Raw genomic sequence first — 23,573 nt, forward strand, 5'->3', positions numbered from 1 at the left:
TCTTAACAATAATCTCTATCTCCTCGTTTTCATACTCTATTGCACCCAGTTCAATCTTCCACTACTTTGAGTGTCAATCAATTCATGGACTTTGGCATTACTATCTAGAAACTTCAGAGGGCTTATAACCCTGGCTGGTGTGGAGTGAGTGGGCCATTTATAATGCCAAATCCTGACTTCCTCACTAGTACCAACTCTCCAAAAAGATCCTACTTCAATAAGGTGCTTAGCAGTTAGGAAACTTCTCCATATATAAGATGGCTTTAGACCCAGTTTGGCATTCAAGAAAGAAGTTCCATGGTAGTACTTTGCCTTTATAACTTGAGAAGCTAGAGAGTCAGGTTGTTGAATCAATATCCAACATTGTTTAGCTAACATTACATGATTAAAACATTCCAAGTCTGTAAACCCCATGCCTCTGCAGATTTGGCTTTCCCCATGGTGCTCCAAGAAACCCAGTAAATGTTTTTCTCTTTCTCTTGCTGCCCCCACAAAAAATTCTATATAACACCATTGATATTTCTAAGCAAATTGTTTGGCATCATGAAAACACTCATTATGCATGTTGGAGGAGCTTGACCTACTACTGCCTTGATAAAGATTTCCTTCCTAGCTTGAGATGTGCTTTCACTCTATGATTGTTGATTCTCATCCTCACCTTATGCAAAATACTCCTGAATGATTTTTCTCTCTACCTACCGCAGTTGGCAAACCAAGATACTTCTCATAGGGCATTACAATTCTTACACCAACAATAGAAAGTATGAAGTCTTGGGCTGCCTTAGAAGTATTTTTGTTGAAAATGAAAGAGGTCTTCTCAAGGTTCAATCTCTATCCAGAAACTGTCTCATAAACTCTTAATAAACTGAATAATCTGCTCCATTCAATTGAGTTAGCCTTGCAAAATAAAAGGATGTCATCAGCAAAAAATAGATGAGTCTGATTTGGCCTCTTGCAATTGGAACCCCATGAGTCAATCTTTTACCTTCAACATTCCTAATCAAACTATTCAAGGCGTTAGCACACAAAATAAAAAGATAAGGTGATAATGGATGACCTTGTCTTATGCCCCTAGATGGATTAAAAGATTTTTTAGGGACACGATTAACCAAAATTGAATAGGATACTGATTCAATGCACTTCATCACCAACTATACCCAACTTTGGTTAAAACCTATTTTGCACAAAACTAATACGAGAAAACTCCACTCAATCCTATCATATGCCTTTCTCATGACAAGCTTCAAAGCCATGTAACCTTCTTTGCCTGTCATTTTGCATTTCATTGTGTGCATAGCCTCAAAGGCCACGATGATATTGTCAGTGATTAATCTGTCGGATACAAAGGCTGGCTGGTTTTGTGATATAATGTTTGGCAAGATCTTTTTCAACCTGTTTGCTACAACTTTGGAAGTAAGTTTATACATAACATTACAAAGAGAAGTAGGTTTGAAATCAGACACTTTAGAGTGGGGATTTCTTCGTAGGGATGAGAGTGATATATGTGTTATTTATATCACCAATACACCCATTGAAATTAAGAACATATAACACAGCCTCACTAACCTGATCCCCCACTATGCTCCAATGCTGCTGGCAAAAGGCTGCTGGGCAGCCATTTGGACCTGGTGAGCCGAGTCCATTCATTTGAAATACGACATCTTCAACCTCCTTGTAAGTGTATGGCTTGATTAGCACTTGATTCATCTCTTCACTGACTCAAGGTTCCATGGTAGCCAGGCATTCTTCAATGTTGCTACGTTCAGAGGTGGAAAAAAGTTAATGAAAGAAATTATGAAACTACTCACGTATGCCTTCTTCAGTATTTACCTTTAGTATTTACCTCCTGACCAATATCATCTAACAATCTTCTTATTGTGTTGGTTTTTCTTCTTTAGGATGCGCACTGATGAAAGAACTTAGTGTTTCTATCCCCTTCATTCAGCCACCTTTGTTTAGCTCGTTGCTTCCACTTTGTATGCTCTTCTTCAAGTAATCTATCCACTTCCTTTTGTAGGGACTTAATTATGTCATTCATGTGCCTCTTATTCAGTTTCTGCAAGTTTGAGATCTGTGCAAGCTTCGAGTTGATCTCTCTCTTGAGTTTCCAATCTTCATTTTACTCCATTGCATCAATTGCGGTTGACATTTTTTGAGGCCTTCAGTGTTGAAGCTAAGCTTGTTATCTGCCATTCTTGGTTTTTTCCACTCATCCTCCATTATTTTATAACATTCATCTTTGTATGTCCAACTAGCTTTGAACCTGAAGGGTTTTAAAACTTGCCCATATAGGAATTGGTTCTTTCCATTGTGATGTAGATTGGATGGGGGTCAGAACTTTAAGCAGGTAGTACATGAACTTTAGAGCTAGGAAAAATCTTTGTCTTGACATTATTACTAAAGGCTCGATCAAGCCTCTCATTGGTAAAAGCCTCTCCAAACCTGTTATTAGACCAGATGAATTTATTCCCAACAAAACCCATATCACTTAGACCACATGTTTCCACTGTTATTTGAAATGCTTCCATCTAATTATAGGATCTCAGAGCACCTCCATATTTCTCATTATTATTGTGTAACACTCGGACCCAAAATTGGTATAGTTGGACTATGGATTTTATTTATTTATTTATTTGAGCTTGATATTTTAGGTTTTTATATTACGGACTTGAGTAGTGATTTATTTTATTTTATTTTTATTTATTTGGAGATCTTGGCCGTTTATTTTTTTTATTTTTATTTTCCCCGCATGTTTTATTTTAATTTTTTGTTTGTTTTCTTCTCTTTCCGTCTATATTTCTTTTCACACGGCTTACCCTTCCATCCGCACACACGTCTCTTTTATCCCTAGGGTTTTTCTTTTGTTTCGCTATATTTATTTACTTTACACTTTTCGCACACTGCTCAACCCAGCCCCTCTTGCCGTTGCATTCATCTTCCCCAAGGCGCCTCAACCCCACGTTCACCACCCTGTCGCTCCCAACCATTGTTTCACGCACACTGCCATGCGCCACCCTTCATGCGCTTTCACCTATCCAGCCATGCATACCACCAGGTGATAGCCACTGCCCGAGCGACATGAGAAACCGCACAACCACTCCTCCTCCTCCACACCGTGAGCCCTTCCCCTTAGCGTTGCCGTGCAGCACCTGAACCATTGCCACAAACGAGCCAAGCACGAAACACTCGAACCACATCCCGCATGACGGAAGCAACCAGCTGCGCCTTGTTGCAGCACCGTGGGACTGCCCCCATCGCCTAGTCTTTCCGTGTCATCAAACGGGAACCAACTCCACTCACACGGCAACGACACCACAAGCCACCAGACCCAGCCGTTGACCCATACTCCTTAGCCGTTCAACATATAAACGCCACCATCACCATCGTCCGTCGAAAGGAAAAGAACTGGAGATGCTCTGTTTTGGAACCATGGAAACAGAGCATTGTCGCTCAAAGTGAGAACCATGCCTTGCCCTAGTTGCGCGACGCCGCCACCGCCAGCAGCATCAGACCATGCCGAAAAGCAAGCATCCACCGCCCAGAGGTGTCCAGCGCCACTACCCGAAGCCCCATGCACGCTGCATGATACGTAAACTCCTCTCATCTCTCCCTCTCACTCTCTGTGCTCTCTCGCCTTTCACCCTCGCTCTCTCATTAGTTGGTCTCTCTATCTCAGTGCCCTGCCGCCGTGACCACTGTCGTCCACCGCCTAGCCCTTTGCCCTACCACACGTTTCACTTCTCTCTCGGTGAGCCTCCGTGCGTCTATTAGTCTCTGTATCTTTTCACAGTGTTAATAGGATAGTTTAGTTGTGATGCAAGTCTTTTGGTTAAAAATAAAAACAACGTGTTTTAATTACATTATTAATCTTCGCAGTTAGTATGTTTCAAACTTTTATTTTATATACTAGTAGACTCGATTTTATTTATGTTTATAGAGACATCTTAAATATTTTAACAAGTTGTTATGTAAAGATTTATTTTAAGAGTAAATAATATTGGTGTAATGTTATTTTTACATTTTAGATATGTTTTAGTCTATTTAAAAATAGATATGGTTTATTTTAAAATATTGTGGGATAATTATATTTTTCAGTATTAAACTTCATAAGTTGTTTTCATTAATACATGGGTCTGACTTTTTAATATTTTTGTCATAGTTATTAAATCAACATAGATGATTTTAGAAAGTGACGATTTGAAATTTTAGGTTTTGAGGATTTTAATAGGTTATTTTAGAAGCGTAGGATTGAATATCGAAATATGATTAATTGGAAATTTACGAGAATTATGTGATTATTTATAGGTGACGAGTAATTATTGTTCGATATTTTGAGGAAAATTCAGAAAAAAACTAAGAAGTCCAGGTAAGCGGAGTTCCTATGCTAGACTTTGCATTTAAAATAAAATGAGCTGAGGTTATTTTTAGAAAATATACATATTTGATGTTGAAAAGAAATTTGAACTACCTTAGTTATTTGTTCTGCATTACTCATGAGATTCTGTTTAAGAAGAAATTATTTTCTGTCATGACTGGTGTAGACATGAGCTTATTTTTGACATTCTGTTTCTGAACTTTGAAAAATAGAGCGAATATGAAATTTTGTGCATAAATTATGTTATGTAATGATTTTGTTCTGTTCTGAAGATTTTCTGTGCTCTGATATGATCTGATGTGATTTTTGAAAACCTCTGGCATAACATTCTGTTTCTGTTCCGTTTTGACCGCACCACGAGTGTAAAACTGTGGCCTCTGTTCGGGTTGGTACCAACTTTTTTGTTTCTGGTGCACCCACTTTGGAAACAAAGTGGTTTTCTGCATGGTCTTTCCTATGTGCACACTCGGGGCTCCGAGAATGAATAAGGGGAAGATTCACATTCTGTTTCTGTTCGGTTAGCTACCGGAGTTTGCACAACCTTACCACGGGGGTTAAACATGGTATTTGTTCTGATATGATAAGATAAGATGTGATATTTCAGTTTATGCTATGCCAAATGGATTTTGATTATGAATATTTTTCGAACTTTCGCTCTGATATTCTTGATAACATGTTCTAACGCTGCATTTTAAAAACATTATTCTGATTCTGCATTCTAAAAGAAAATATTTTCATTCTGCATTCTTAACTCTGTAAATGCTCATGTTTACACACTAGTATATGTCTTCTGCTTACTGAGTTGTTGATAACTCACCCCTTATCTCCATATATTTTTCAGATAATTTTGATGGTTCAGCTGGAGAACAAGAGTATAAAGTTTAGCAAGGTGTGATGATCGTAGTGGAATAAGTGCCTGAGGGTACAAATGTTTATTTGAGAGTTGTAGTTAGTAAACTGATTTATTTTTCGGTATTTGATTTGATGAGTTGAGGATGTTTTCGAGTTTTGGAGAATTTCTAATTTATGTTATTGGGGATTTCTTTATTGTTGCCATGGAGGAACTTAGATTTTTGGATTGATTAAGTGGATTAATATTTTATGGGATTTTCTGGATTTTATAGTTGTGTTATTTAAGTTAATTTTAAGTATTAAGAGTTAATTCTCTGGACCTTCGGGAGCGGGGCATTACATATTGAGAATCTCATTGAACTCCCCAACACATAGCCACCCGTTGTATTCTTAGGTTTCAGAGCTTTAAGGAGCTGCCAGCTTTCATGTATCTTATCGCATGGCGCCGTCTGAATTAGCTGAACTCAAAGAGCAGTTGCAAGATTTGTTAGACAAGGGTTTCATCAGGCCCAGTGTTTCACCTTGGGGAGCTCCAGTTCTTTTTGTGAAGAAGAAGGATGGATCGATGAGAATGTGTATCGATTATAGGGAGCTTAATCGGGTGACCATAAAGAATAAGTACCCTCTACCCCGTATAGAAGATTTGTTTGATCAGCTTCAGGGTGCTCAAGTATTTTCGAAGATTGATCTTCGATCGGGTTACCACCAGTTGAAGATCAGAGCTGAAGATGTGGCTAAGACGGCGTTCAGGACCCGTTATGGCCATTATGAGTTTTTGGTCATGCCTTTTGGCTTGACTAACGCCCCAGCAGTATTTATGGACTTGATGAACAGGGTGTTCCATGAGTTTTTGGATAAGTTTGTGGTTGTCTTTATTGATGATATACTGATTTACTCCAAAAGCGAGACCGAGCATGAAGAACATTTGAAGTTGGTACTTGGGACACTCAGAGACAAGCAGCTGTTTGCTAAGTTGAAGAAGTGTGAATTTTGGCTTGATTCAATCACGTTTCTGGGGCATGTAGTTTCGAAGGATGGTATTTCAGTAGACCCAGGAAAAGTGGAAGCAGTGGTTAATTGGTCGGCACCGAAGAATGTTCATGAGGTTAGAAGCTTCTTGGGATTGGCGGGGTATTACCGTCGATTCATTGATGGGTTTTCCAAGATAGCAGTTCCTCTCACTGCACTCACCAGGAAAAATAATAAGTTTGAATGGACAGCAAAGTGTGAAGAAAGCTTCCAAGAGTTGAAACAGAGATTAGTGACAGCTCCGGTGTTAACAGTTCCCACAGCTAGAGGCGGATTTGTTGTTTATAGCGATGCTTCTAGGCTTGGTTTGGGGTGTGTACTGATGCAACATGGGAAGGTTATAGCTTATGCCTCACGCCAATTGAAAGTGTATGAGCAGAATTATCCCACTCATGATCTAGAACTCGCGGCAGTTATTTTTGCACTTAAGCTTTGGAGACATTACTTGTATGGGGAAAAGTGCGAAATTTATACGGATCACAAGAGTTTGAAGTATTTCTTTACCCAAAAAGAATTAAACATGAGGCAAAGGAGGTGGCTTGAGTTGATCAAGGACTATGATTGCACCATTAATTATCACCCAGGCAAAGCTAATGTTGTAGCCGACGCTCTAAGTAGGAAGTCAGTGGGATCGACAGTTGCAGCTATTACCACTCAGCATAGGTTGCTAATGGATTTAGAAAGAGCCGATATCGAAGTCATTGCTAGTGATACAAATGCTTTCATGGCCAATTTAGTGGTTCAACCTGATTTGATAGAGAGAATCAAAGCTGCTCAGAAAGTGGACTCAGGGTTGGTGAAGTTAATAGAAGGGATTGGAAACGGGGACAAACCTGATTTTTGTATTTCCAAGGATGGAGTTTTGAGGTTTAGGGGTAGAGTATGCATACCTGCTGATGATGAACTAAAAAGGTTAATTCTTGAAGAGGCACACCGTTCTTTGTACACTGTTCACCCAGGGAGTACCAAGATGTATCGGGATTTGAGAGAGTCCTTTTGGTGGAATGGCATGAAAAGAGAAATTGCTAAATTTGTAGAACAATGCCTGACTTGCCAACAAGTGAAGGCGGAACACCAGAGACCTGCAGGATTATTACAGCCACTTCAGATTCCAGAGTGGACATGGGAACATATCTCCATGGATTTCGTGACAAGTCTACCAAGGACCGTAAGCGGGCAAGATGCTATATGGGTGATCGTGGATCGCTTAACGAAGACCGCCCATTTTGTGCCCATTAAAGTTTCTTATAAACTAGAGAAGCTAGTTGAACTGTATGTGCGGGAGATAGTGAAGTTGCATGGAGTGCCGGTATCCATTGTGTCGGATAGAGATCCTCGCTTTATCTCTAAGTTCTGGCGAAGCTTACAAGAGGCAATGGGTACTCAGTTAAGTTTCAGTACTGCTTTTCACCCTCAGACAGATGGACAATTAGAAAGAACTATTCAGATTTTAGAAGACATGTTGAGGGCATGCTTGATGGACTTCAAGGGATCTTGGATGCAACATTTACCATTGGTTGAGTTTGCATATAACAATAGCTTCCAGGCTAGCATTGGGATGGCACCTTATGAGGTTTTGTATGGCAGGAGATGTAGGTCTCCTTTGTTTTGGGATGAAGTAGGTGAAAGAAAACTTCTAGGGCCAGAGATTATTCAGCAGACCACAGAAAAGATAGATATCATTCGGGCTAGAATGAAAGCAGCTCAAAGCCGACAGAAGAGCTATGCAGATAAACGCCGCCGTCAGTTAGAGTTTGCGATGGGAGATAAGGTATTCTTGAGAATTTCACCAATGAAAGGAGTTATGAGATTCGGAAAGAAAGGTAAGTTGAGTCCTAGATACATTGGGCCGTTTGAGATTCTTGATCGGATTGGACCGGTGGCGTACAGGGTGGCTCTACCACCGGCGTTCTCGGGAGTGCATAATGTGTTCCATGTGTCCATGTTGAGGAAGTATATTCATGACCCCACTCACATCCTAGATCATGAACCCTTGCAGATTCAAGAGGACCTGACCTACACCGAGGAACCATTGCGGATTCTGGACAGGAAAGAGCAAGTGTTGCGGAATCGAACTATTTCTTTTGTTAAAGTATTGTGGAATAATCATGCTATCAATGAAGCATCATGGGAATTCGAGGAAGAGATGCGAGTCAAGTATCCTCACTTGTTCGAAGAGAATTCTTATAGCTTGTAGCGAATTCCGAGGACGGAATTCTTGTAAGGGGAGGAGGATGTAAGGCCCAGTTTCTTCATCAGTGGCCCGGATCAGTGCGTGTAAATGGCCCAGCCATTTTAATGTCTAGTGAGACCACCGAGCGGCGTCATTTTGGGAGGTATGATTTTTCTCCTCTGTTTTCTGTTTCTTTCTCCCTTCTCTTCCGCAGTTTCTGTTTCTCCCGCACGTCTCTCGCGCTCGTCTCCTTCTTTTCTTTCGGTTTCTTCTTATTTCTTGTTGCTGCGTTAGTCTGTGGGTTCCGATTCTCTGCCCAAGTTTCCTCAAGTTCGGTTTCTTTCTTGCACAGCACTGGTTTCGGTTACCGTTTCCTGCATTCCTCTGTTTTTCTCTCCATTGTGCATTTCGGTTTTCCTCTGCAACACACGGGCATCACTTCGCATCCCTCCATTTTTCGACTGGTAAGAGTTTCATCTTCATTCCTTTGGTTTTTGGATTCCCTTGCTGTAGTGTGCAGTTTCTGCCTTTGGTATTTATTTATTTTGATGTTTCTCGTCTATACAGTTTTGGTTGCCGTGAGTTTGAGTTGCATTTTCGTCGGTTCTTGGGTCTCCGTGGCTTGTGATTCCTAATTTTGGACTTTCAGTTTTCAGTTTCTCATGTAATCAGTGAAGCTAATTCCGGAGAATCTATTCTTTTCTTTCACTGGTAAGCCATGCTTGGTCTCGGTCTTTCACGCACGCACACACACTTCACCTCAAGTCAGTTTATTTCACTTCAATGAAATATTTTGGAAGTGTAGTTGTGAGTTCTCAAGCACTTTTTGTGAATAAACAAACACTTTGTATTGGAATGGTCTTGGAATTGTGAATTATTTTGGGTTGGTCGAGCAGTAAATCGAGTAATGCTTGGGATTGTTTGGGGGCTGTTTTTATGCTATATGGGTTTCTATTTGACCGTTGGGAGTGGAGATTAATAGTTGGAGCTGCATTGTGGTTGAGTTGTGATGATTGCTTGGAGTTAGGGGCCTTTGAGGTGGGGTTGATATTCTGGTTATTTGTGTTTGACGTGGATATTGGTGGGTATTTTGGTAATTGTTAAAATTAGAATATGGTATTTTCGGGTTGAAATGCGGGCTGTCCAAATTACTTTTAGTAGTATTAGTGAGTTGTTTTTGCTATATTATGGGTTGAGATTATGAGTGCTAATTATTAGATGGACGTTATGTCAATTATCGTTTAATACTCAGCGTATCTATATTATTTTTATGAATAGGTGACGAGATTGATAGAGATCATTTTCAAGGCTTAGATAATACGCTGCAGGAGTCAGGTAAGCGGGGTTCCTATGCTGGATTTTTATACAAGTTAATAAGACTGTGGTTGATTTTATGAAAACTTGCATAGTTTGTGTTGTGTTGGAAACTTGTGAAAACAAAGATCAACCTCGGTCTCTTATCTGCATTATTCATGAAATCTGTGTGAAAAAGGAAAATATATTCTGACATGCATTGTGTAGACATGAGCTAAATTCTGTCATGTGATTTCTGAAATCTGGAAAAGAGCGATATTGAGAATATGAAAAGTTGTGCATTTATTTGTTCTGACTTTTGTGTTCAGCGTGTGCAAACTGTTCTATTTTGGTACTCTGTATTATTTTGATATAACATGTGAAAACCTTTGGCATGGTGTACTGGTTTTCGTATCTGACTCTGTCTCTGCTTTGCTCTGCTCTGCTCTGTTATGCTCTGCTCTGTTTGGGTTGGTACCAACTTCTCTGTCTCTGAGTGCACCCACTTTGGAAACAAAGTGGTTTTATTGTGGTCTTTCCTGTGTGCACACTCGGGGCTCCGAGAAGAATAAAGGAAAGATTTCACCTCTGTCTCTGCCTGGTTTGGCCACCGGGGTTAGCACAACCCTACCACGGGGGCGAAACATGGTCTCTGCTCTGTTTGATGCTCTGTTTTGATCTGATGATGATACTCAGTTTATGTTATGCCAAAGTACCATGGGTTTTACTTGTTTTAAAACCATCGCTCTGTTATTTTGAAAATATGTTCTGTTCTGCATGATAACTCTGGAAAATATTTTATTCTGCATACTCTACTTTATAAATGCTTATGTTTACACGCTAGCATATGATTTCTGCTTACTGAGTTGTGATAACTCACCCCCTATCATGATAATATTTTTCAGATGATGTGGAGAGTCCAAATGAGGACCTGGATTAGATTGGTGAACATGGATTAAGCTGAGGAGATGTAGTTGGAATAAGGACTCTTGATGTTCTTAGTTTTTAATGCCTTTGAGTTTTAATTATATGTTTGGGTTTAGTAGGACCTACGGTGTTTTCAGTTTGGTATGTTACTATTACTGGGAGGTTATGGACCCCTTTGATTTATTATTATTGCATTAAAGTTTGTGTGGAGTTTGTAATGAGATTATTGAGAAGATTTTAGATTGATTTCATTTATAAAGTTTTTGGAGAATTTTTCTTTGGATGTGTTGGGAGACATGTTTATGAGTGACAAGTAGTAATTCTCCAAGCCACCCGGGTTTGGGGCGTTACATACTTAGTGCTCTATGGTTTTATTTAGCTATTACAGTTACTAACTTGGACTTTTGGATTATATGTTTGTGTGAGTCGATAACTATACGTGAGTTCATGAGTACTCACTACAATAGAATGTGTATTTTGTGACAGAGGAAACTGTCACAAAAAAATGGCAAACCGTCACTAAACATATTTGGTGACGGTTTGAAACCGTCACCATGACCGTCACGTAAAGTGCGTCACAGAAAACATTTGGTGACGGTTTACTGTTCAACCGTCACAAAAAATATTTTTAGTGACGGTTGGAAGTGTTCCGTTCGGTACAACGTTCGAACGTTACTTTTTTTGTGACGGTTATGAACTGTCACAGAAAATCACGTTCGGACGTACAATTAAACGTTCGGACGTTATACCCGACCCGATTGGCGTTCGAATGAGAGAAGTTGACGTTTGTTGTATATCGTTCGAACGTATCATATTTACGTTCGCATGTTAATGCGTCCGAACGTTAATTACAATAAACGTTCGAATATTTGTTCGAACGTAAACGTAAATGTTCAAACGTAGCGCGTTTAATGTTCGGACGTTATTTCGAATGTAAACGAAGGAGCGTCCGAATGCAAGTTCTTTGGTCGAACGTTAGTCGGTTTAACGTTCGAACGATTCAATTGTATTTACGTTCGAACGTTTGGTACAGTGTGAACCAACGTTCGAACGATTTTTATTTACATTCGAACGTACAGATCAGAAATACTAATTTCATAAAATTTAAAAACAAAATACCAATAGTATCATATTACATACCCAATTAAGAAGTAACAATGTCTTATAAAAGTACAAAATTAGATATTAAAACTAGTCAGAAATATTGATAAAATTTATTTCTTCTTTTTCCCTCGCCCACGGGGATTCTGTTGCAACGACATAACACGCTCCATTTGCACCATCATCTCTCGTTGCACTTGCTCTTGCACTTCACTGCGTATTCTTTCCTCCTGGTCTCTCTGTTGGTCCTGCAAACGCGTCTCTAAATGAGACTGTCGTTCTAAGAGAGACTCTAACTCTTGCTGTCTCGACCTCATATACTCATTCTCACGCCGTGCAGCTTCTAAATCTGCTGTAAGATTATTAATTTGTGAAGCCGATGAGGTTGAGGAGGATGAACATTTATTCTTGATAGATCGTCCCAAACCTCTTGCCATACTAGACTGCGGCCCGAGCACTTGGGTGAATATGTCTATGTCACTAGGAGAGGATTCCGCAGAAGTCGACTGCATCTCCAACATTTTGTTCTGCAATTTAAAAGGTAATGATCGTAAATAATTAGTAACGTATTAAAAGAAATAGAAATAAGAAATAAACTATTAAAATGTTCTATAAAAAATTTATTTAACAAAATTAACACTGCTTACATAATTATCTGCAGCGACAGGATCCATCCACTCACTATGCTCATTAGTGTGAGCAGCAGCATAGACATGAATGAGGGAAAAGTTTTCAGGATCATCACGTTTCTAACAAAGCGACAATATTAGCAATTTTAAAAAGATAATGTTAGTACTTATCAGAAAGAATATCAGGAAAATAAATGAATTCTATAATTTTTTAATTACCATTTTTTCAGCAAGACGGTGGAATGACCTTGAACCGGCACGATGGTGGACAGTCAGAACGGATCTATTCTGTGCATTTGTAGAACTCAAGTGCTACAAAATATATTAAAAATGTTAATTGTAATATGTATACATATAATGTATAAAACGAATATGAATGTAAATAATTTAAAGATATAAATGTAAAATACCTGATAATCTGGAGATGCGAAAAGATCACAACACTTTCTCCAATCATCTAACTTCATCTGCTGAAAAGGAGACTGCGCAGCCTCTTCCAACGTCTCAAACTTCTTGAAGTGGTCATGACATCGTCCTTTGTGACGTCGGAATAGTGTAGCCATCAACTCATTCACGGTTCTCAAATCCTCGCTACGGCTAAAGTCGAGGTCGAATTCATCCTAACAAGGGAATCAGGTAAAAAATATAATAGATTAATCTAAGTGAAAAAAATGTACTGAAAAGTAAACTCACCAGCACACGACTTCGAATGTGCTCCTTAATCTCATTCGGAACATCTCGCCATGAGCGCACATAAAATGGAGCATAAGCTCGAACTACTGTGCCAATATAGGAGGAAAGCGCTGCTGCACTATCATCCACTCCTCCAGTGGAATTATCAGGAATTGTGACCTTCAGTTTACCGTGCCTTCTATTTTTTTCAAGAGAGATTCCACGTGTATAGCCACGACCGCGACGTGCAGATGCATCAACTACATGATAATAATAGATATACTATAATTATAATTATATAGTTATTGAGAAAAAATTATTAACTATATATATAATTATTCCTTACTGGTAGGTGTCGACTGGCTGTTGTTCTCTTCTGTGTTAGCTTGATCTTCAGGAACGGATTCCTCGAGTGGGGAGTCCTCAATGGATTCAGGACTTGGACTTGGCGGAGGCACATTTCTTCGTTGTCGTTTTGGCGGCATTCTTTAAAATAATTAATTATATCAAAGAAAATTAATTAGAAGAAATTATGAAAATTTAAGATATTTTATAGTCACCTATATAAATAAAATATTTAGTACTTTTACTCTTCAGATGAATTTTCCATAGTTGTTTCAGAATCTCCATCAATAACATCTTCATCATCATTATCCACCTCATGCCCGGATTCTGATTCGTATTCATCTTCTGACTCGTCTTCTTCATCTTCCTCCAAACTGACTTGAATTGAATGATCATTTAATACAGACGGGTCGAGATGTACGGGTGGGACATCATCTCTACACAAGGGGAGCAACTCGAGTGCACCGAGGTCAACAAACAAGTTAATACCCTCTCCATCTTCCTGGTATGCCTCAACAATCGGATTGTCATCTTCATCTCCACTATTCTCGTAATCTGCACTCGTTCCTGCTTCATATATATTTCGAGGAACAAATTTTTGTACAACTCGCCAAGTTATCTCCCCACTATCTTCATCAGCACTTTTCATTGGATCAATCAAGTAATAGACTTGGGTAGCTTGACAAGCCAATACGAATGGATCATCTTCGTACCATTTAGATGCAGTATTGACACTCGTAAAGTGATTATCCCTATGTATCGAAACCCGACCACTGCCTAGATCCCACCAATCACATTTGAAGACATATGTTACAGACCCACCCAGATATTTCAATCCGATAATATCACGTATGACACCATAATAGTCAATATCATCTGTTCCATGACTCCCCTCGACCAACACACCACAGTTTTGAGTCTTTCTATTACGTTCACGGTCCAAAGTATGGAATCTATAACCTCGAACCGTGCATGCAGTATATCGAAGTGCTCTATTTGAGGGACCACGGGCCAATGCATACAATTAAGAAGAAATTGATCCGGGATCACGAGCACGTTGTTCCAAAATCTAAAAATTGAAATAGTATATATTTATTATTTTATTATCCAGAGTTAAAAATTTCACAATATAACATATATATAATTTTAGTTCATACACGTTCTTCAAACCATCCGGGAAATTCTTCCTCGTGTCTTGCCTCTATATTTTCTACGCCTTCCGTTCTAAGTTTGTCCATGTGGTCACTGTTATAACATATTGCAAAAGAAGTATATTTTGAGCACAACAATTCTAATTAATTTAAAGAAAACTATAATTATTCAAATAAATTAAATGACATACCTAAGATAATCATCAATCTCTCGGCAGTTATTTAGCACATACCACCGAACCTTACCCAACTCTCCATCAATTAAATCGTAACCTGTTTGTGCACCCAAGGGTCGTACATTCTGGGAAAACACTGATAGCTCACGAGGAGGCGGAGTAGCAAGATCAGCATTTCGCTCTTGACGACTAAATCGTGTCTCAACACCACGAAGATATAGAGAGCAAAATGTTAACCATTCATCGTATATATAAGCCTCTGCTATTGAACCCTCAGCTTTGGCTTTATTCCCAACAGTGCGCTTTAATCGACCCAAATATCTTTCAACTGGATACATCCAACGGAACTGCACCGGTCCACCCAGAAGTACCTCTCGCGGTAAATGTATTGCTAAATGGACCATGACATCAAAAAATGATGGTGGAAAGATCTAATAAATTCTCAACATATTCATTTTGATAAATATATTAGTAATTCTAATATACATTAGTATAATAATTAGATTTATGGCCTAATACTAATACTATTAGTAAACCACTTTAAGCCTATATATAAATTACTATATAAAGCACTATAGTATTAATTACTAATACTATATTACTATGTGATACTATTAACTATAGTGATATATTAGTATTAGACATTAGTATACTAATACTATCAGTGATATAGCTAGTGTAATATAATAATATTTATACTAATACTATTATATAGTTATACTAAATTAAAATCACTATAGCAAATATTAATATATAGTTATGCTAATCGCTATAACTAATACTAATACTAATATAGACTACAGTTATAACTTATAGTATTATAACTTATACTAATATATTATATAGTTATACTAAATCACTATAACTAATACTAATATAGTTATACTAATCACTATAATAGTGATATAGTATTAATATCACTATTAGTATAATACTATAATATATAGTATTAATAATAACTAATACTAATATAATTATTAGTATAACTAATATTTATATAATATATATATCAAGTATAAGAGATTAGAGATTTAATATATATATATATATATATCAAGTATATTAGTTTATTATTAATATTTCGGTGCTTTTTTTTTAATATTCATATATAATAATATATATCATTCATTTTTTTTATAAATTTTCATATATATATAATATATAAAATAGATTTATATTAGTTAGTATACTACTATACAATACGGCGTCGTTTCTATTGCAATAGGACTTTCTTTTTAATTTTTGAATGCATGTTATTATGTTACTTGTTTTATTTAGTTGTATTTCTTGTTATAATCAAAAGTTTAATTAATTCCCACAGGTAATGTTGAGAAAATTGAAATTTAAAAGCTCACAAATTTTTTTTAAAAAAAAAAGTGGGTCAAATATGAAGTTAAAAAAGATAAAAAAAAATAATAAAAAAATCCGACTCCGCTCCGACAAGTCGGAGTCGGAGTCGGAGCGGATTTTATATATTGCTAAACTTTATAAATATAAGAAGCACTCACAAAAAAACCAATAATCTAATTGTCAATAATATTATATAACATCCTAATATATAACTTAAACATTTATAATATAATATATTATATTGACAAACGTTCGAACGTAATAATAAGTACGTTCGAACGTTCTATGTATATAAGGCCAAAACCGAACGTCGAAACGCATTTCCCTGCCCGTATCCATCGTCTTCTCCGTTATTTGCCGCCACGCCGCCGTCACCGCCGCCGTCAACTCCGCCACAACCGTCACTAAAAGGTAGGCATTCATCTTTTATGCAAATAACATGTATTTTATTGAGATTTAGATTGACATTTGGATTGAGTTTGGTTTAAAACCGGATAAATATTACCGGATTTTCAACTTCATTTTCCGGCCACCACGACCAGTCATTGGCCGAATAGTCACCGTAGAAATGTTTCTTGAAGTGTATACTTCATTTACATGGTGACATTTCGGCATTTAGACCCTTGTAGAGAAATTTTCGAGATTTCAATAATGGCTGAGTCGACTCAGCCATTCTGCGTCAAAACGTTCGAACGTTTCACCAAGACATTCGAACGTACGACGTTTAAATTACCGAGCCGTTACAGCTTCCATGTTCGAACGTTAATCGTCTTACATTCGGACGTGAATATTATTAAACGACATATGTTCGAACGTTAATATTTACTTTCGCACGTAAATCACATACGGTCGGACGTTTAATTATAACATCCGAACGTAGTGATTTTCTACATTATTCATGCTTCGACGTTCGGACGTTCATATTTACGTTCACACATAAAACAAATACGTTCGAACTTAAATTCGAACGTATTTGTTTACTGCTTATGTTCGAACGTACATCTGTACATTCGAACGTATTTGTTTTACGTTTGAACGTAAATTTATTTACATTATTTTACGTGCGAACGTATAAGTTAACGTCCGAACGTTTTTATCTTTAACGTTCGAACGTTAAAGATAGAACGTTCGAACGTTAATCCAGAGCATCTTAAAATTAATACAAAAAAATGCATTATTCTAAATAATTTTTTTTTCCTTTTCTATTTTCAGGATATGGCTCTTCCACTGCATACACGAAAACGAGGGAGGGAAGGAGCCACGTCGGACACTGCCCGTATCGGAGCTCGTACTGTTATGGTAGAGAGAGAGGTCTTAATTAATGAGTTCGACGAACTCTGTTGGCAGCAGACGAACCTAAGAGATGTTTTCCTCAGTAGAGGCTGGGGAAATATCTGCACATTGAGGGGGAAGGTATACCCCTCAATGGTTCAAGAATTCTATATGGGGATGTGTGACATGCCTCCGGATGCATCCTCTCACACCGTGACTGTACGCGGTGTTTCCATTGAGGTATCGGCAGATGTCATCGGCGAGCACCTCGGGATTCATCGAGGTGCTCAGACATTTACACACTCAACACCCCGTGAGGATGTAGGCACTTCTGCATCATCTACTGGCCGGGGATGTGAGCCAGCATCAGCCGATGATGCAGGCCAGTCAGAGGATGAGGATACTGGCGTCGAGGCTCGGGATGATGACCGAGACGAAGATTTCTACATCCTCACCGGGAGGGATCGCATGCAGATCGAGCGGAAGAACGCCTTCAACCAGAACCATCTGCTGCATTTCTTCCGCATGTTGCACCTTATTGTTGCAACAAATGTTGATCCTGTGGCTCATAAAACCACATTTAGTCGGCTTCGGGCACAATTTTTGATACGAGTGGCACGTGGAGATCCTATAGATTTGCCACTGCACATTTTTGAGAGGATCCGTTACGAGGCGAGCATCGTCTCCACGGATAATCTCCCATATGGTGTCCTCATCAGCCGACTATTACTTGCACGGGGAGTGCCGACCCAGCCAGAGGAGCGGGTCAAAGATCAGATGAGCCCCCTCGACATGACCACGCATCGGCGTAGCATTGGACAGGCGAGGGGACGTCAGCCACCCCCTGTAGAGGATCTAGTTCCTCCGACGCAGCCTGAGCCAGGTCATGTCGGGAGTAGTAGTCAGCATACGCCGAGTACATCTGCAGGAGATGTGCGGCCTGCTTGGGTTGATGCGGTCATCTCACAGCTGACTGCGCATATTGATCATAAGATCGATCGATCGCTCGAGGCTATATCGGCGTCTGTTGCCGAACTCACCCATCGTGTAACTATCCTCAACGACAAGGTTGATACCTTGACTGAGGAAGTACGGAGTTCGACTTTTGCGGATAACGTTATCATCTGACTGTTGTTTACTACGTTCTATCAATTTTTGTATTTTATTTTTAATATTTGTAACGAAAAATATTATGGAATATTTTTATCGTTTTTTCATTTCAATTTTTAATCTTCTTTGATGTTATAGTTTTCAACTTTAATACTAAATCACTGCATTTCAAATATATATAAATCAATAATATATATTTATATATTACAAAGTGTGTATATATAAATATATACAAATCAATTTTTTAGACTTGTTCACAAATTATGCACAATAAAAATACATAATTTTTAAATTAAAGTCATTTAATTTAAATTTACAATGAACGTTCGAACGTTAGTAATTAACGTTCGCATGTTGGCGGAAAACATTTTACGTTCGAACGTAAAATTAATAACATTCGAACGGTTGCGCCAAAACATTTTACGTTCCAACGTAAACAGACATAACGTTCGAACGTATATGTGACGTTCGAACGCATATTTCCCATACGTTCGAATGTAAAAAAATCTCATTCTATCTTTAGTGACAGTTTCCAAAAACTGTCACAGAAAATGCCTTTTAGTGACGGTCTAGGGACTGTCACAATTTCCCAACCGTCACTAAAAAGCAATTGTGTTGTAGTGACTATAGAAATGATTGACTCTAGAAATTTCTAGAATATTAATTATCAATGCAAACACACTCATAATGTTGCCAACTGGTTGAATTTGTTGGGTGAATTTTTTGTGCATTAATGTTTGAGGTGCTGAGTGTGGTTCATGAAGAAGATGGGTCATTCCAAATCGACTTCGCGGCTTGTTGAGAAGAGGGAAATCGGCGAGCTCGCGACTTGTGGCTATTTGGATAGAGAGAGAATGGATCTGTCAATGTCGTGGTGGTGAGAGAGAGAGGGAGAGAGAGCGATTGAAGGGAAACCCTTCAGGAGAATGAGACAGAAACAAAGGGAAATGATTGAATGTTCTCATATTATTAGTTGGTGTAAATTATAACTTTATACCGCTTTCGGTTTGAAGCCTTTTTCATATTATTTTCCCAACTTGACATATATGTAATTTTATTCTTGCTGTAAATGTGTACTTTTGTTTGAAATTTTTTAGCATTTGACAAGTACATTTCGAATTTCTCAGCAGTCTTTGAATCTTGGTATTTTATAAAATTTATTGTTTATATGTATTAAATAGGTTTGGAACAAGCTAACGTTGAGAATTTTTACATTCAATATTCCAAATCATAACGGTACTACTGTATATGCACGGTGCTTAGATATGAGCTGCAATTTTTCCGCTATAAACAAGTGATACATTTTCACTATTGTAATGCGAAGACTAGACTGTCAATTTTTTCCCAGACCTATCCATTATTTTTAATATTGACCTATTTATATTACTGGAATTGAAAATGCAATAACGAACCACATTTAATAATTTCTTATTCATTGTTACAGTAAGTCACTAATTGATACGAATTGGTGTTGAAGCGTGTAGTTTGAGGATTTTGCTTTCTCGATTCTTCTTCATTTCCTAATTCATTGTTTAATATGTTCGCTAACCGATCCAGATTTTTGTTTATTAGTGTTATGAACAAGTTCAAATGAAGAAAGATTTCGGAGTTCCTTGAACAGAAAATAAAAGAGACTAATCTAAAAGTGGATTATTAATTATAATCAACCTGAGAATTCCTTCCACTTCATAGTACAAGAGACCTTACAGTTACTGCATAAGAGTACGTACCCAGAGAGTACTGTGTCCTCCTACTGTAAATTAGCCTTTATTTCCTTATTTAATCATAAGCAACCATGACTATAAAGATAAACAACCTGAATAACAACACAAGCATTACAAGAACTGAACTTCAAATCAACACAATGAATAACAACACAAGAATAGGAGGCAGGCAACCTCAAATCAAAAGCATTACTACAACACAATTTTCAGATAAAGGGGAAACTATCTGGAGTGGATGGCCTTAATTAGCTCAAGAACTGAACTTCGACTTTATAGATTCGACAACCTTTTCTTCTACTTGGTAGGCCCTCGTTAGAACATCATCTGGAATCGAGGGTGTTGAAGCAAAGAGAGTAAAGGGAAGGACCACAGCCCCAGGTAACTGACTGTTGAAAGCAGTGATGATATGGGCCTTCCCTACTCCAACATTCTTTTGGAAGTGTACAAGTCCTCTTGGAATGACAAACATCTGCCCAGCATTCAAGACTTTTGAGTGATACACATTCCCAGTTGTCACAAACCCCACAAGTACCTGCCCATCGATGACCACGCCGCTCTCGGTTGCACGAGGGTGAGAGTGGGGTGGATTAAGTCCTCCCGGAGCAAAGTCCACTCTGTTCATTGAAATCCCAAGCGTGTTGAGTGCAGGAAAATTATCGACATTACCTCCAGTGACGATTGAGCCAAAGATGTTTGATGTGTCACCCACTTTGGTCAACCCATCAAAGAAGAAATCATCTGAACTTACTTTTGAGGCTGGTTTGCAAGGGAAGCCATTAACTGATATAGAGTTGGCACTTTTATCCGCCACACAGAAATCCTGTAATGGATCGGGGTCGGCTGAGGAGGCAAGCAAGGGGAGAAGCAACAACACGACGAGGTATGACAGCATGTGGACGTGTGAACGTGATGGAATCTTCATGGCTGAATGGGCTTTTGGTTTTTAGAAGTAATGGGTTTTTAGTTTTTTCGTTTTTGAAGATGAGATACTGGGATATTACTCCAGACGTTGGGAATAATGGTACTATATATAGAACTTTTTCTCTCCTGAAAACCCCATAAGTCTTCAGCTTTATCATTTTAATTTATCCGAGGCAAACATCATGTCGACCGAGTCAAATGATGTAGGGGATACAAAAACGTCCAGAAGATCACTAGAAAATGAGCTTGTAGCAGAGAAGCTCCCATTTGACACATTTGACACACCATTGAATTAGAAAAGTATTTGAAAAGTATTGGTGTTCTAATTATTTTTGTAACTTAGTGGATTCAATAACAAGTCGTATGTTACACATCAGGCTATTTTTGTAAATTGCAAAACTCTTTTTGTTTGTAATGCAAATAGAAAATTCACGAAAGTCAAGGTTGCATGACCTCTTCCTGCTGTTGCCTAGTTTTATTGATCTTTCAACATTGTGAAACTGGTTTGGATTGATAAATGAGTTAAGATGATTTGTGAATAATAAAATAAAATATTGTTAGAATATTATTTTTTGATATTATTATTATTTTGAAATTTAAAAAAGTTGAATTAATTATTATATTTTGTGAAAATTTAAAAAAATTATAATGATGAGATAAGATGAGTTGAAGTGAATTTTGAATTCAATCCACTCCTCGTGGAAAGACCAATTACTAGATTTCCAGATATTCCCGAATGGGCCTCTTTTCAACGACAAAAAGTAGCTGAGAAGTTTTCACACCGTTATCTGCTATGATATAGACAATAAAACCACCAACTACAGAATAATCAACTCACTCTTCCTATTTATTTAGTGTTAAAATCATATATGGTGGAGCAGCATTGCTTATCATCTAATTGAACGTTTCTGCATTGCATGGTTTGACTAGGAAAGGGTGCTTATATTTTTAGAGGTTAGGTAGCAGCAGCCTCACATCAGATGGTGAAAAAATCAGCTCACGAAAGCTAGAATAGGAGCCGTAAATTCCGATTAAGAAGTCATTTTTTTATCATTTCAACTTTCTTTTCAGACGATATTAATATTGGTGTGTACACAGATGTACATGCCGTTATAAAAATATTTATGGCTTTGAATGAAACTGTTATGGACATGTTCCGCACTTCCCACCACTTGCAACTTGCAGTAAGAATAAAGGAAAATGCTCAAAGGCGTAGGGACGCATCCGATACTTTAGTCAAAGGAATTGCTATGGTATTGATTGTAGATGAGAATGGAAATGTTTGCATACCTTTTTGGGTATTAGCCATTGGATATATATAGAGTGGCCATTGGCATCCTTCAAGGACTCATAATATCTCCTGTTTGAAACCAGATTGGGGCCTATTATTTGAATTTCCCTCTTGTTGCTTGTGATTTATCTAATCAGTAGGGGGTTATCGTAACACTCTGGCCGTTGGGAGTTTGTTAGCTTCTCACTTCCTCTGCAGTGAGCCCGTGGGCATGATTTATGGCCTATGCGGTATCTTTAGCTGAGTCCCAATCTTCTGGGCTCGGCTCCTAAAACTGTGATGGGCCCAAAAGATGGAATAGGAAATGCGTTACATTAAATTACCCCATAGAGTCTCTTCATGTGCGCCATGAAGGGACTCGTACTCATTCTGTCGCTTCGTGATCTGGGCTCTGTCCTTTCGAGCCTGATGTGTTTGTTAGTGGTGGCATCGTTCCATTTCCCGCGCTCTCTTTCCTCATTTTTCGTACTTCATACGCTTCCTCCCTTTTTGCCCTTGCCATTTCATATTGCACACTTCATCTCACTCTCTAACTCTACTTGTAACATCAAAGATTTTCATATGCTAAAATGTTACGATAACTGTAACGCCCCAAACCCGGGTGGCCTGGAGAATTATTACCTGTCTCTTAAGAACTTATTTCCCAACACAACTAAAATAAAACTCCAAAACTTTATTAGCAAAAACTCAATATCAAGTATTCTAAATAATCTCATTGAAAACTCCACAAAGTCATTACTGCAGCAAAATAAACTAAGGAGTCCTCAATCTCCCGGTAGTCATAACAAACCAACTAATAATTTCATAAATCTTACTAAACTCAAGATAAAATTAAATCTTAACATAATAAACTGATACATCTTAAGTCTCAATAAATCTAAACATCAAGAAGAACTTCAAACTCTTATTCTAACAATGGTACCCTTAGGTACATGACCGTCTATCCATATCTAGCCAAGCTCCAATTTCTATTCCTGACCCCTAGCTGGGTTATCAATATCATTTGAAAAATAATGAAGATAAGGGAGTGAGTTATCAACAACTCAGTAAGCAGAAAACCTATACTAGTGTGTAAACATGAGCCATTTTTAGAAAGTTTGGTATGCAGAAACAAAACATTTTATTTTCATGTGCATATCTCAATACGTATTATTCGAAAAATCAGAGCGACATTTCAACCTT

At 38.0% G+C, this 23,573-nt stretch overlaps 1 protein-coding gene across 1 annotated transcript; it reads right to left on the bottom strand.

The window, feature by feature from the left end:
- Positions 1–20,184: 20,184 nt before the first annotated feature.
- On the bottom strand, positions 20,185–21,159 carry LOC118349480 (germin-like protein subfamily T member 2). Its single transcript, XM_035694217.1, has one exon. The coding sequence runs from the start codon at positions 21,099–21,101 to the stop codon at positions 20,430–20,432; it is 672 nt and encodes a 223-aa protein (XP_035550110.1). The 5' UTR covers positions 21,102–21,159; the 3' UTR covers positions 20,185–20,429.
- Positions 21,160–23,573: the final 2,414 nt, after the last annotated feature.

This window comes from Juglans regia, chromosome 9 (assembly GCF_001411555.2).
Source record: "Juglans regia cultivar Chandler chromosome 9, Walnut 2.0, whole genome shotgun sequence".
In the NCBI taxonomy this organism is placed as follows: Eukaryota; Viridiplantae; Streptophyta; class Magnoliopsida; order Fagales; family Juglandaceae; genus Juglans; species Juglans regia.

Bases quoted from the DNA above. Each gene is read 5' to 3' on its own strand.
- LOC118349480 (XM_035694217.1), bottom strand. From the start codon at position 21,101: ATGAAGATTCCATCACGTTCACACGTCCACATGCTGTCATACCTCGTC.